Genomic DNA, 14,369 nt, shown 5'->3' on the forward strand with positions numbered 1-14,369 from the left:
CAATGTTCTGTACGTATGAGTACTATAAAGTAAAAATGTACTATAAATGTAAGTACTATACATAATTTTTTCATTATCTTCCCCATAAAGATATATCCTAGAAATGATTTAGATAAAAGTGAACTTGAGGGTATATGTCCATACCATGCAGCCAATCACGGTGTTTTGGACAGGTCTCTGGTTCCTCCTCCACTGTTCATGTGCGACAGCTGTGACTGACTCCCCTGGACCTGTGAGCTGTCACAGAGGAAGAGGGGCATTGCTGAAATGCCAAAGCACTCGTTTCTTACCCTGTGGCCATTTTGAATGAACTCCAAGGCACTTATAAGCTCGATGTTATGCCACTGTTGAATATAACACTATCTGATGCCCCTCTTCAGACTGTGAACAATATCTTGAGGGACTTGTTGACGTGCTCCTCTTCTCTCTACTGTGTGGTATCACTGACAGAACACTTCAGCATAGATAATATGACACCCCTCCCAGGGACAATCCCTTTTAAACATTACACTACGTGTGTCTGCTTTAATAACAGTTTATTCTGTCTTTGGAGATCAGAGTTACCAGACCCCATCTCTCAGGTGTTATGATTCGTAGTGTGGGAGACACAATTATTTTAAACATGAATTTGGTTGGAGGAATGGTAACATTAACAACGATTACTATGCCATTATTTATTCATATAAATATGACTCTATCAAGCCTTCTTTGAACTGCTGTTTGGAGCAAATGTAAGTTAAACTACCAGAATGAAATGAGCAATTCCAGTCAAAGATCATGTTTTTGTTGTTCACCTTCACTTCCTTGTGCATAAACTGACCCCCACTCCCCAAACGGACTTCCTTGGCTGTAGCCTACGTCTAAGAACAGTGTTTGAAAAAAGAACAGACGTCTTTGAGGGGGTGCCACTTTCTCGCCCATACATAGTCTTATCAACGGTAAAATGTACTGGATCAGCGAATCGCCGAAGAGAGCCATAAAAAATGCAGGACCCGCAGAAGAGAGCAGCTGCCGTCGTTTCCCCAAAAAGTTGTTGGTATCCATGGGGATCTAGTAACTCCTCTGCTATCGTACATATTTGACAAGCTACAGTCCGCTCGAGCTTGCACTCCAGCTTCACGTTCAGTGTGGTTCAGACGCGCGGAGCTTCTCAGCGTTTGAACTCAGTTTGTTTTTTGTCAGTTGGTGAGGCCACCCCAACAACACAGCAGTCATGGACGCCATCAAGAAGAAGATGCAGATGCTTAAACTAGACAAGGAGAATGCCCTGGACAGAGCTGAGGGAGCTGAGGGAGAAAAGAAGGCAGCGGAGGACAAGAGCAAACAGGTTGGCATCCATAGAGAAATCGGGTTCTGTCTTACTTCGCACGGGTGCCTTTGGCACTGTGCGTCAAATGTTTGGGCACGGAGTGCTTTGGAGCGTTCTCTCTCTCGATATGGATTAAATTAAATCTCAGAGGATGAGTATGAGGATCAGTATTGATTGTTGTATTTAATCGTATTAGGAATATATTTGTTTTTAGGGCGTGACAATATTTTATTATTGGACTCCAGGAAGTTTTAGAAAATATTTCCTGTTTGACCGATTAATTTATTATGCAGGATTAAGCCTACTATAAACTAATATTCTTTGATCAGCGTTAGATTTTTTACCCTAAAACATGAATAGCGTATTAAATGTAAATACTTGTACAAAGACAAAGATATCATGAAGCATTTGTAAGTGTTTGCCTTCTGTCTATGACTCTTTGCTTTTGTTTCCTTCCCTTTTTTGTCTGTTTCTGGCTGTGCGTCCACTCTGTTTATGGCACACCCCAATTGACTGATGATATTATCCACCAACTATCAGCTTGAGGATGACCTGGTAACGCTGCAGAAGAAGCTGAAGGGAACAGAGGATGAGTTGGACAAGTACTCTGAGTCTCTTAAGGATGCCCAGGAGAAACTTGAACTCGCCGAGAAGAAAGCCACAGACGTAAATTGGCATAAACCTGTCCGAAGTGTTAAAGTACTTTCAGGGGGACCACGAACAGTCTGCTAACATTGAACCTCAACATTTTTCATTCTAGGCCTAGTCATCATACATATATACATATAAGTTAGGATGATTTTATTGTTTCAGTTTGGAATAGCCTACATAATTGTTTATGGTTAATAGCTGCGTCTTCATTAGGCTCGACCATTGGCCTGCCATTCGCAATATTCCACATGTGTTCATTGAAACCGAGTAAGACTGAGTAGACCAACTGTAGGCCTAACAAATGTTCCTTGTGTGCCACCCTCCTCGAAGATGCAAGCAGAAGGTTAAATTTAGCTGTGTTTTATATGGCCAAGATACAGCTGACAGGTTTAGGCAGTGTACCCTGTTTGGTTAAAATGGGTCCCCGTTTAGAACTTCAGTTAAAGGTTTGGTGGAAGTTTTTGAATATTTTAAATAGCTTTAATTTAGATTTGTAGGTGTCATACATTATATTCCACTCGTCAAATTAAAACTTTTAGTTTTCCTTTTATTGAGAATGTTGTAGGGGACGCCAAAAATTAAACGTTTGTTCTTATAGGAAGCATGCATCTTATTGTGTCAGTTTAGAAAGAACACCAAATTATGATAGTAATTATAGTAATAAAAAAAAACATTAAACAAAAATGGTACCAAAATATTTATACTGTAACCTATAGATCTATCATTATTATGAATTGGGATAATCATTTTACTTTTGTCCTTATGTAATCGATTTTTATTTTTTTAAATACAATTAATATCTTTAAATACATTTTAAATGCTTATTTTAAAACGTTTATTATAGGTTAAATCCCCCCATAATAAGTGAATATCCCAGATATGATGCGCAATCACAGCACCACTAGCATGAGCCTGTAGGGGGAAGGGGGTTGGGGTGCTCTGAGCAGAGTGCCCATTATAGGCTAATGGCCAATAAGTCCTTATGACATAATCATATTATCTCTCTACAATACAATACATAAAAACCTCTTTAATAAAATATGTTGGATATTTTGAGGCAATTTTGCGCAATGTATGAAATGTGTTACTTCCGGTGTCATTTAGCGCAAGTCCCAGCCTCCCCAGTAGCTGTAGGAAAAAACCACAGAGACGTGAGCAGATTTTCTCATCCCGGCATCGTTGCGCGTTTCTGTCCCGAGAACCGTTAGAAAAAGGCGTAGGCAATAGAAAATAGGCAGTAAACAAGCGAAATGGCCGGGCTAACGTCGTTGGAAGCTGTAAAAAGGAAAATTAAAGCATTACAAAAGCAGGCTGACGGTGCAGAAGAGTCGGCAGAGAGGCGGCAGAAGGAACTGGGTCTGGAGAGGGATGCGAGAGAATCCGTAAGCCCTGGCTAATAATTTAAGACAATTAGTCTGCAGCCTGCCTGACGACAGTATTAGTATAAATCTGATCAACACGCTTGGTAGAACGATAGACAGAATATCGATTATTTTACGGTACTAAAAAAATCAATATTTTGTCTGTCATGTGATGTGCTAAAAGGATGGAGAAATGAGACAGTGAGAATCAATTTAATGGTAAAACGTGCCAGGCAGGAAGGCTCCAAAATAAACACATTAGTTTAGGCTGCTGCAGTTTCAGCATGCTCTAGTCGATCATACACTAACATCCTACACCTCAGGTAGCTACATACATTTACATAATTGTTAGCTTATTATGTTTATATTGGTCAGTGCCTTTCCAAACATACAAATGAGGCCTATATAAATGTATATTTTATACAATCTTGTCTATAGAATGTTATATATAATGCTGGAGATTTACATGAAAGTACAGGGGCTCCGGAGTGGTGCAGCGGTCTAAGGCCCTGCATCTCAGTGTTAGAGGGTTCACTACAGACCCTGGTTCCATTCCAGGCTGTATCACAACCGGCTGTGATTGGGAGTCTCATAGCGCGGCGCACAATTGGCCCAGCGTCGTCCGAGTTAGGGTTTGGTTGGGGTAGGTCGTCATTGTAAATAAGAATTTGTTCTTAACTGACTTGCCTATTTAAATGAAGGTTAAATAACCACAGTGTGGTCTGGGCCCTTGTCCCTTTCTCACACATTTAAACCTTAATCCCCTATAGTGTTAAGAATCCCCCCCACAGAAGTGTCCAAATATGACCCCCAACCTCCTCCATTACACTACACATCTCTCCAGATACTGTATTATGCAAGAAAGTGTGACTGTCTGAGTGTGCATCAGGTTGACATTGTGGTTTCCCCATGTTGTGCTCACTTAGGCCGAGGCTGATGTAGCTTCCCTGAACAGACGTATCCAACTGGTTGAGGAGGAGTTGGACCGTGCTCAGGAGCGTCTGGCCACAGCTCTGACCAAGCTGGAGGAGGCTGAGAAGGCTGCTGATGAGAGTGAGAGGTGAGCAGCAGCACTCAGAGACTCCGACTCTGTATCATATACTACCCTCTTAGACAAAAAAGGTGCTATCTAGAACCAAAAATTGTTCTTTCAGCTGTCACCATAGGAGAAGCCTGTGAAGAACCACTTTTGTTTACGGGTAGAACCCTTTTGGGTTCCATGTAGAACCTTTTCCACAGAGGCCTCTACATGGAACCTAAAAGGGTTTTACCAGGAGTCAAAAAGGATTCTCCTGTGGGGACACCCTTTTGGAACCACTTCTTCTAGGTGTATAGACACAGCCATCATCAGACCCGTCAGTCAGTCTGTCTCAAACACAGTCATCAACACCAAACTCATATAGATGACATCAATCCACATGACCACAGAAATACTATTATCATTTCACTCTTAAAAGTGTTCAGTAAAGGATGCATTATAAAGGTATTGTATCATTTCAGCCAGTAGTTTTAGAAGAAGCCAAGCCAAGCCAAAATGGATCCCCGAAAATTGTGCACAATTGTGTACAACGACATCCATTTCTTATGATATGTTAAATCCTGCATTTTTTTTAAACAATATTCTGCAATTCATATGATACAGTATGTTATGAATTCCAATCAGTACAATATTTGACAAATGTGTAAGTGCTTAAGATCATGTTCAATCTCTTTAACTAGCACACTTATTGAGAAGAGTTCATGTAAAATATGCATAAGCACACTGTACCAGATTTATTGTGTTACAATAGCCAAGTGCCACATGTAGTTATGGCCCCCACAGTGTGTGGACTGTTGGGCTGCTGATTCATGTCCTTCTGTTCCTTTTAGTTGATCAACATTTTATTTCTTTAAAAAACAAGACAACATGCAATGTCCTCCTATCCCTGACATATGTTCCCCCCGTTTATTCCGTCCTCCAGAGGCATGAAGGTGATTGAAAACAGAGCATCGAAGGATGAGGAGAAGATGGAGCTGCAGGAGATCCAGCTGAAGGAGGCCAAGCACATCGCTGAGGAGGCTGACAGGAAATACGAGGAGGTGAGTTTCCTAGCATTCCTTAGGCTGATACTTTATGATATACAGTGCCTTCGGAAAGCATTCAGACCCCTTTACTTTTTCCTCATTTTGTTACGTTACAGCCTTATTCTAAAATGGATTCAATTAAAATAAATCCTCATCAATCTACACACAATACCTCACAATGACAAAGAGAAAACAGGTTTTTATATATTTTTTTCCAATTTATTAAAGATAAAAAACAGAAATACCTTATGTACATAAGTATTCAAACCCTTTGCTATGAGATTCGAAATTGAACTCATGTGCATCCTGTTTCCATTGATCATCCTTGAGATGTTTCTATAACTTGATTGGAGTCACCTGTGGTAAATTCAATTGATTGGACATGATTTGGAAAGGCACACACCTGTCTATATAAGGTCCCACAGTTGACAGTGCATGTCAGAGAAAAAACCAAGCCATGAGGTCGAAGGAATTGTCTGTATAGCTCTGAGACAGGATTGTGTAGAGGCACAGATCTGGGGAATGATACCAAAAAAATGTCTGCATTATTGACGGTCCCCAAGAACACCGTGTCCTCCATCATTCTTAAATGGAGGAAGTTTGGAACCACCAAGACTCTTCCTAGAGCTGGCCACCCGGCAAAACTGAGCAATCGGGGGGGAAGGGCCTTGGTCAGGGAGGTGACCAAGAACCCGATGGTCACTCCGACAGAGCTCTAGAGGTCCTCTGTGGAGATGGGAGAACCTTCCAGAAGGACAACCATCTCTCCAGCACTCCACCAATCAGGCCTTTATGGTTGAGTGCCCAGACGGAAGCCACTCCTCAGTGAAAGGCACATGACAGCCCACTTGGTGTTGCCAAAAGGCACCTAAAGACTCAGACCATGAGAAACAAGATTCTCTGGTCTGATGAATCCAAGATTGAACTCTTTGGCCTGAATGCCAAGTGTCACATCTGGAGGACACCTGGCACCATCCCTACGGTGAAGCATTGTGGTGGCAGCATCATGCTGTGGGGATGTTTTTCAGCAGCAGGGACTGGGAGACTAGTCAGGATCGAGGGAAAGATGAACAGAGCAAAGTACAGAGAGATACTGGATGAAAACATGCTCCAGAGTACTCAGGAACAAAGACTGGGGCGAAGGTTCACCTTCCAACAGGACAACGACCCTAAACACACAGCCAAGACAACGCAGAAGTGGCTTCGGGACAAGTCTCAGAATGTCCTTGAAAAATTGGGGTCTGAATACTTTCCGAAGGCACTGTACTTCTGAGGTCCTCGTGTGTGTGTGTGTGTGTATGTGTGCGTGCGTGCGTGTGAGAGTGAGTGAGTGAGTGAAACAGACAGCATATAGACCTGTACATAAAACTAAACATATTGATTGCTTGGTGCACCAATGTGGTATGGTGATGTGTTGTCCTATTATGGGTGAAAACAGGTCGCCCGTAAGCTGGTCATCATTGAGAGTGATCTGGAACGTACAGAGGAGCGCGCTGAGCTCTCTGAAGGGTAAAAACTTTGGAAACAACCACAAAATACAGCACAATTTACTGCTTTGGAGACAACCTGCTGTTACTCTTATTGTGTGCTTATTGCCCTGTTATAAGTCTTGTTTCTTTCCCCCGTCGGTCCTATTGCATTCGTTCCTTCTCCTCCTCTGCTCCTTCAAACATACATAAAACACCAGCAAATGCGCTGAACTTGAGGAAGAGTTGAAGACAGTCACAAACAACCTGAAGTCTCTTGAGGCTCAGGCAGAGAAGGTAGGTGTCTGTTTAGACAAATGTATCTCTTCTCAGGTCGTTGCAGTCAGTTATATCCCCATTGCCTGCTAGTGTAGACATAGAGATAAAGGGAGGTAACTCTATTGAGTAGGCCCACTCATTTCTGCCTGTTATCCCTTGAACCAGTTCATGTCGGTAGTGCTGTGATGATGACTCTCTGACCTGCGCTCCACTATGTCACTACAGTACTCACAGAAGGAGGACAAGTACGAGGAGGAGATCAAGGTTCTCACAGACAAGCTAAAGGAGGTGAGTTCCCTTTAGGATTAGCAAATTAGCCCCTGTTTCCATTCACTTTACCATTAGCTAAAGTGGGACATTAGCGTTAGCATGTTAGCCACTAGATCTTCTGTAAAGTGGGACCATAGAAAGGGTGGAGAACACTAGACATTGTATTATATATCTATGTTGGAACATGTTTTGGTGTGGTGAGGATGGGAGACACTCATCACATCTTGTCTTCCTCTTGTGCCACAGGCTGAGACCCGTGCTGAGTTCGCTGAGAGGTCCGTGGCCAAGCTTGAGAAGACCATTGATGATCTGGAGGGTATGGACCTTTTTTATTTTATTTCATATATTGTGAAGCATTTTCTATGTGAAAATCTGAGGTAAGTTGTATAGTAAAACAGGACATACAGTGGGGAGAACAAGTATTTGATACACTGCCGATTTTGCAAGTTTTCCTACTTACAAAGCATGTAGAGGTCTGTGTCTCTGTGTCTTTTATACAGGTAACGAGTTCAAACAGGTGCAATTAATACAGGTAATGAGTGGAGAACAGGAGGTCTTCTTAAAGAAAAACTTACAGGTCTGTGAGAGCCGGAATTTTTACTGGTTGGTAGGTGATCAAATACTTATGTCATACAATAAAATGCAAATTAATTACTTAAAAGTCATACAATGTCATTTTCTGGATTTTTGTTTTAGATTCCGTCTCTCACAGTTGAAGTGTACCTATGATTAAAAATTACATGCTTTGTAAGTAGGAAAACCTGCCAAATCGGCAGTGTATCAAATACTTGTTCTCCCCACTGTATACAGTGCCTTCAGAAAGTATTCACACCCCGTTGTATTGTGTTACAGCCTGATTTTAAAATTGATTACATTTTGTCACTGGCTTACACACAATATCCCATAATATCAGAGGAATTATGTTTTTAGAAATGTTTACAAATTAATTTAAAAAATGAAACGTTGAAATGTCTTGAGTCAATAAGTATTCAACCCCTTTGTTATGACAAGCCTAAATAAGTTGAGGAGTAAAAGCTTGCTTAACAAGTCACATAATAAGTTGCATGGGCACACTCTGTGTGCAATAATAGTGTTTAAAATGATTTCTGAATGACTATCTCGTTCATCTCTGTACTCCACACATAAAATTATCTTTATGTTCCCTCAGTCGATCAGTGAATATCAAACACAGATTCAACCACAAAGACCAGGGAGGTTTTCCAATTTCTTGCAAAGAATGGCACCTATTGGTAGATGGGTAAAAAAAAAAACACATGCATTGAATAACACTTTGAGCATGGTGAAGTTATTAATAATACACTTTGGATGGTGTATCAATATACCCAGTCACTACAAAGATTCCTAACTCAGTTGCCGGAAAGAAAGGAAACCGCTCAGGGATTTCACCATGAGGCCAGTGGTGACATTAAAACAGTGAGGGTTTAATGGCTATGATAGGAGAAAACTGAGGATGAATCAACAACATTGTAGTTACTCCACAATACTAACCTAAAGGACAGAGTGAAAAGGAAGCCTGTACAGAATAAAAATATTCAAAAAATGCATCCTGTTTTCAATAAGTCACTAAAGTAAAACTGCAAAACAATGTGACAAAGAAATTAACTCTATATCATGAATACAAAGTGTTATGTTTGGGGCAAATCCAACACATGGTGGCTGCATCATGTTATGGGTATGCTTGTCATCTGCAAGGACTTGGGAGATTTTTAGGATAAAAATAAACAAAATAGAGCAAAGCGAAGGCAAAATCCTAGAGGAAAACCTGGGAGACAAATTCACCTTTCAGCAGGACAATAACCTGAAACACAAGGCCAAATATCCACTGGAGTTGCTTATCAAGATGACATTGAATGTTCCTGAGTGGCCTAGTTACAGTTTTGGTTTGAAAATCTATGGCAAGACTTGAAAATGGCTGTCTATCAATGATCAATAACCAACTTGACAGAGCTTGAAGAATTTTAAAAAGAGTCATGTGCAAATATGGTCAAGTCTAAACTTTCATCACCCCCTCTGTGGTGTCATCAGATACTGTATCTACATTCTACACAGTCAGTTCTGTGCTAGGCAGACTAGGTCAGTGCCACAGGTGACATTATGCAGATCCACAGTCAGTATTTGTTAGGCTAGTGCAGGCCAGGGAAAGAAATGTCTCATGCTGTTATTGGTGTGACTGTGATGCTGTGGAATTACAAAGCATTCACAATGGAGCTCTATATAATTTGGTTGGAGACCATGTTGTCATTTCCTTCTGGAAAAGAAAGCAGCGACGTACTAAACCACTCCGATGTAATATGTATTAATTATATACAAACATTTTGACAGCAAGCTGCCTTCATCAAGGTTTCAGTTAGTCATTTCCTGATTGGTCTAAACAATCTAACAGGGCATTAGTGGCCTGTGCACATCCTATTGTTCCCTTATTCTTTTTCGGTTTGACATTCTATTTTATTTTGTTCAGTTCTCTGACAATCCATTGTTTTTTCCTACCTTTTCCCCTCCTTTCTTTGCTCTGTCTATCATCTCTGTTGTTGTCCCCATCCTCCTTCATTATCACCCCATCGATGTCATCTCCTCCTCCTCCACTCCACCCATAATAGATGAGTTGTATGCACAGAAGCTAAAGTACAAGGCCATCAGCGAGGAGCTGGACCACGCCCTCAACGACATGACCTCCATGTAATCTATCACCTGCTTGTGTCTGCTTGTGCGTTGTGCGTAGGTCTCACCCACATTCTACTGTATACTCCCTCTAGTGGCATACTGTTTTGTATGTTTCATCTGTTTGGATTTTCCCACTCACATTTTAGTTTCAGTGCCTACTAATCTGACTCACTTTACGCTTCTGCCATGCAACAGCAAATAGCTTTTGCCTTTTCTAGTTAACTAGTGTTTTTTTTGTTAGGCTGAGAAAACTATATAGAATCTAACATGCATTGTACAATTAAAGTTGTACAATCAGTTTTTACATGCTTTTAGAAACATCTAAATTGAACTTCCAGAATAGTGTACCTCTCAACCTTTTTGAGTACCTGGCTCTGCTTTCTGTTCTGTGTGCTGTGGTTTCCATCCTGAATGTCATATCAGTCACGTGTCTTTCTATGATTTGTCCCTCCAACACGTTCTGTTTTTCCTCTCATTCTTTTCCAGTTAAATTGTTTACATCATCTCACAACCATCACAGACGCCACCCGCTGGTTGAGAGGCCTCTCTCTACTACAACTATGTGGCAGTATCGCCCAACATCCTGTCCCCTATGTCTCCACGTCTCTTCTCTACCACATTACCGCCGCACATTGGGCCTCTGCTGCTGCTGCCATCCTATAGACCACCTTTTGTACAGAACCCTGACTCATTTTGCTTTCTGTAAAATAAACTTTACATCCTTCCATGTCAGCCATCCTTACCCTTCAAATCTATAGTTCTTAATTTCATTTGCTGTCTTTAAATGTTTCTCTGTTTATTTTATTACTGAGCAGCTTTGAATAAAACCAAAAGCTCCTCTTCACAAACATATATTTTTTGTTTTTGATTTGATTTCCATCACAGCATTAATGGTACTATGGTAGTAATATGAACAAAACATGTGCTTACATTTGGACAAAAACACATCCACATAGTGTATTTAAAAAATAAAGTATACAGGTGTTTATTGACAGGGATAGGCAAGAAATTAAGAGAGATGGATAAGAAATATTGTGTAGAGGTGTGGTGGGATTTGACCCCACTCAGGCAGTGGATTGTGTAAGTGCAGAGGGCTGCGGCCATAACTTCTCTACTAACCTCAGACATGGTTTCAACTTCTTTAACCAGCCGAGTTCAATTACATGGATTGATCAGAAACTGAAAATGTACCTGTTTCAGCATCCTCAGCATTCCCGACGGTCACACTTTGCTTCATGTTCAAAGCCAAAAGATAATAGTGACTTGTGTAACATTGGGGATATTCTGTAAACATATAATTCAGTCATTTCACAGTCACACCATCTCCACATTGAGGTGAGGGAGCCATTTCTTAGTTTGCATATAGATGTGATCATTTAGGCAGAGGGTAGAAAACAATGGTATTTGTTGTGTGTGCTGTTGTGGCATCTTTCTGTACTAACACACTTTGTTCTCTCTATTCTATTTTCTCTTAACCTGCTTTCTGACTGCAAAGACCCTCTGTACCGGCAGCTTGAGAAAAATCGTCTTCTTTCCAATGAACTGAGAGTGGTGTTAAATCAGGATTAAACTATTGCTGGATGTGTTGTGAAATTAGCACTGTGCTCAAATTAGAAGAAAAAAAAATGAAAGGCACTTTTCATTTGTGGCGCAAAATTAAAATACCTTTATTGTCTTGGCATGTCATTGGCCGTAGACATTTGTCTGATGCTGTGATGGAAATATAGGCTAATGTGTGTTTCTGACACATACCTAAGAGTGAGGCAAAGACAAAGACAAAAACATATACATATTGGATAATATTTATCGGGAAGAATTCATTGGACTGTAGTTAATGCGGAGCATCAGAAAAATTAAATGCATGTTCACATTGCAGGTGAAGAGGGCAGGTTTCACAGACTCACAGATGGATTTCAGCGCAGGCCTATTTTAGTTTAGTTAACCAACATCTGGAATTGTTATTTCATGAACAGCAATTTGATTTAGATAACATAAACTGGATCACTGTCTATAAGTCTATGACTGAAAGATCGTCCATTGTACAGGAGTAATTCTGGGCATAACCTGGGTCTGTGAAACTGACCCACAATGTATGATAAGGCTTGATATGAGTGTGCATTATAACAATATCTACTGACTGTGGTTGACTAAGGATATACACAGGGACCACCTTTTAATGTTTTAACTATAACAATCTTCATTCAATATTATTGGGTCTGTGAAACTCTTGGTTAAGTCATTTTCATTGTGGTCAAAAATTATAGTCTGCAGGCTTCATTTTTATGTTGCACACATAGTGATGAATTTAACATATTTAATGGTACTGTATATTGACAGACAAACTCTATCAGGCTAATGATGAGAACTTTCACACGTGTCAAATGTTGGATCAGACACCCATGGACCTCAATAACATGCAACAACATGGTCCATTATCACACAAGACTGCACCGCTCACCTGCTGTGACCTGGTCCAGCATTACACCACGATCACACCAACACTCACCTGCCGTTGCCATGGAGGGCTCCTCCGTGCCCTCTTTGTGGAGATCTCTGGGGCTTGACTGTTTTCTCAGCTCTCAGAGGGGCTGAGAAAACAAACACAATGGACTTCAACTGGATGTTAGCTAGACAGCAAAGCAGACATATGGCTGAGCAGTCACTTGACTCATATACCATTTATTTTTGTATGTTAAAGTGACATTTAATTGATAAAATGTGCACTTGATTTATTCAAGCTATTATAATGGACAGGATTACTCTTAACCAATTAAGCCATAACCGAAGCCAAGGTTTATCATTTGTACTTTTTTATTCTGCTTTTGTAACTTGTTCCTTAGTTATTTATTGTCCATGTTTCTTTATGTACATGTTTCATATGTATGTGCTGGTGCCTCAGTGATATACAGTACTTATATTTAAAAGAAAGTAAGCCTGTGCAATATGTACCTCCAGCATCTAGCGAGGCTGGAGGTACAGTATGTTCATTTAATCTCAAATAGATCGACCTAGATCATTTCATGTCCGGTGTCTGCCACAGGAATGTTTTTTTGTTGTCAAATATCATACATGTTTGTTTTGATGATGTGTGTCGCTTGTTAATTTTATTATGTGAATGTAATATATAAATAAAAACCCACAATCACATTTATGAAGTGTCACTTTCAGAAAACATGTTGACATCTGTAATCTGTGCTATTATTTTACAGTGGTTACACTGTAGATAAGGGGTACAGTTAGAATCGTAGTCCAGTCTCCACTAAGGCAACTGTGATTTTATTGAAATCCATTTGACTTGTAAATGCCATTTAGAACGATCTGGCTCATATTTTTTTTACAAGTGGAAGCAGATGTAGTCTGTGAAGACTACACTCTAGTGTTGGTGTGAAGCTACTGCACAATGATCATTAACTCGCTCTCCAAGTCTGTGTTTAGACATGCATCCCATTTCTGAACTTTTTCCACTAATTGGTCTTTTGGTCAATTAGACAAACTTTTTTTGCCCCCCAAAAAACTGAAATAGGCTGCGTGTGTAAACACAGTCTAATACTACTTACAAAACATATAATCATTATAATCAACCAAGGTGGTACCACCTTGAATTGATCCATTTAATTCAAAAAATGATATTTCCAGGACCATGCATAGCCTACTATTTTTGTGTTATTTTGCAGTGATATAGAAACAAAACAAAACAAAAAATCTTTTGAGTGATAAAATAGTGTTTTTTATGAGGATAATTATTTCTCAAATGCCAATGCACTGAAAATGTAATCCATGAATATATGACACACACACATATATATAAATATATATATATATACACACACATATTATGTGGTGAAAGGACAACAACCTCTCCAGACAAAGGAGATGATTGTGGACTACAGGAAAAGGAGGACTGAGTACGCCCCCATTCTCATCGACAGGGCTGTAGTAGAGTAGGTTGAGAGCTAGTTCCTTGGCGTCCACATCGTCAACAAACTAACATGGTCCAAGCACACCAAGACAGTCATGAAGAGGGCACGACAAAACCTATTCCCCCTCAGGAGACTGAAAATATTTGGCATGGGTCCTCAGATCCTCAAAAGGTTTTACAGCTACCACCATCGAGAGCATCCTGACGGGTTGCATCACTACCTGGTATGGCAACTGCTCGGCCTCCAACCGCAAAGCACTACAGAGGGTAGTGCGTACGGCCCAGTACATCCCCGGGGCCAAGCTTCTTGCCATCCAGGACATCTATACCAGGTGGTGTCAGAGGAAGGCCCTAAAAATTGCCAAAGA

General features: G+C 40.4%; 1 protein-coding gene across 7 annotated transcripts; it reads left to right on the plus strand.

Annotated features, from left to right (window-relative positions):
• The first annotated feature begins 878 nt into the window (after positions 1–878).
• On the plus strand, positions 879–13,233 carry LOC109878802 (tropomyosin alpha-1 chain). Of its 7 annotated transcripts, none has more exons than XM_020471001.2 (10): positions 883–1,327; positions 1,850–1,975; positions 4,248–4,381; positions 5,283–5,400; positions 6,824–6,894; positions 7,073–7,148; positions 7,356–7,418; positions 7,647–7,716; positions 10,019–10,125; positions 10,569–10,814. In XM_020471001.2, the coding sequence occupies exons 1-9, from the start codon at positions 1,214–1,216 to the stop codon at positions 10,099–10,101; spliced, it is 855 nt and encodes a 284-aa protein (XP_020326590.1). In that variant the 5' UTR covers positions 883–1,213; the 3' UTR covers positions 10,102–10,125; positions 10,569–10,814. The 7 variants fall into 7 exon arrangements, with proteins under 7 accessions (XP_020326593.1, XP_020326590.1, XP_020326592.1 ...); XM_020471003.2 differs by having other exon boundaries at positions 10,019–10,097; XM_020471000.2 differs by having other exon boundaries at positions 884–1,327; positions 10,019–10,132.
• The last annotated feature ends 1,136 nt before the right edge of the window (positions 13,234–14,369 follow it).

Source organism: Oncorhynchus kisutch, linkage group LG8, assembly GCF_002021735.2.
Source record: "Oncorhynchus kisutch isolate 150728-3 linkage group LG8, Okis_V2, whole genome shotgun sequence".
Lineage (NCBI taxonomy): Eukaryota > Metazoa > Chordata > Actinopteri > Salmoniformes > Salmonidae > Oncorhynchus > Oncorhynchus kisutch.

Bases quoted from the DNA above. Each gene is read 5' to 3' on its own strand.
- LOC109878802 (XM_020471001.2), top strand. From the start codon at position 1,214: ATGGACGCCATCAAGAAGAAGATGCAGATGCTTAAACTAGACAAGGAG. The intron at 1,328-1,849 runs GTTGGCATCCAT...ACCAACTATCAG, and splicing joins CGGAGGACAAGAGCAAACAG to CTTGAGGATGACCTGGTAAC. The intron at 1,976-4,247 runs GTAAATTGGCAT...GTGCTCACTTAG, and splicing joins CCGAGAAGAAAGCCACAGAC to GCCGAGGCTGATGTAGCTTC.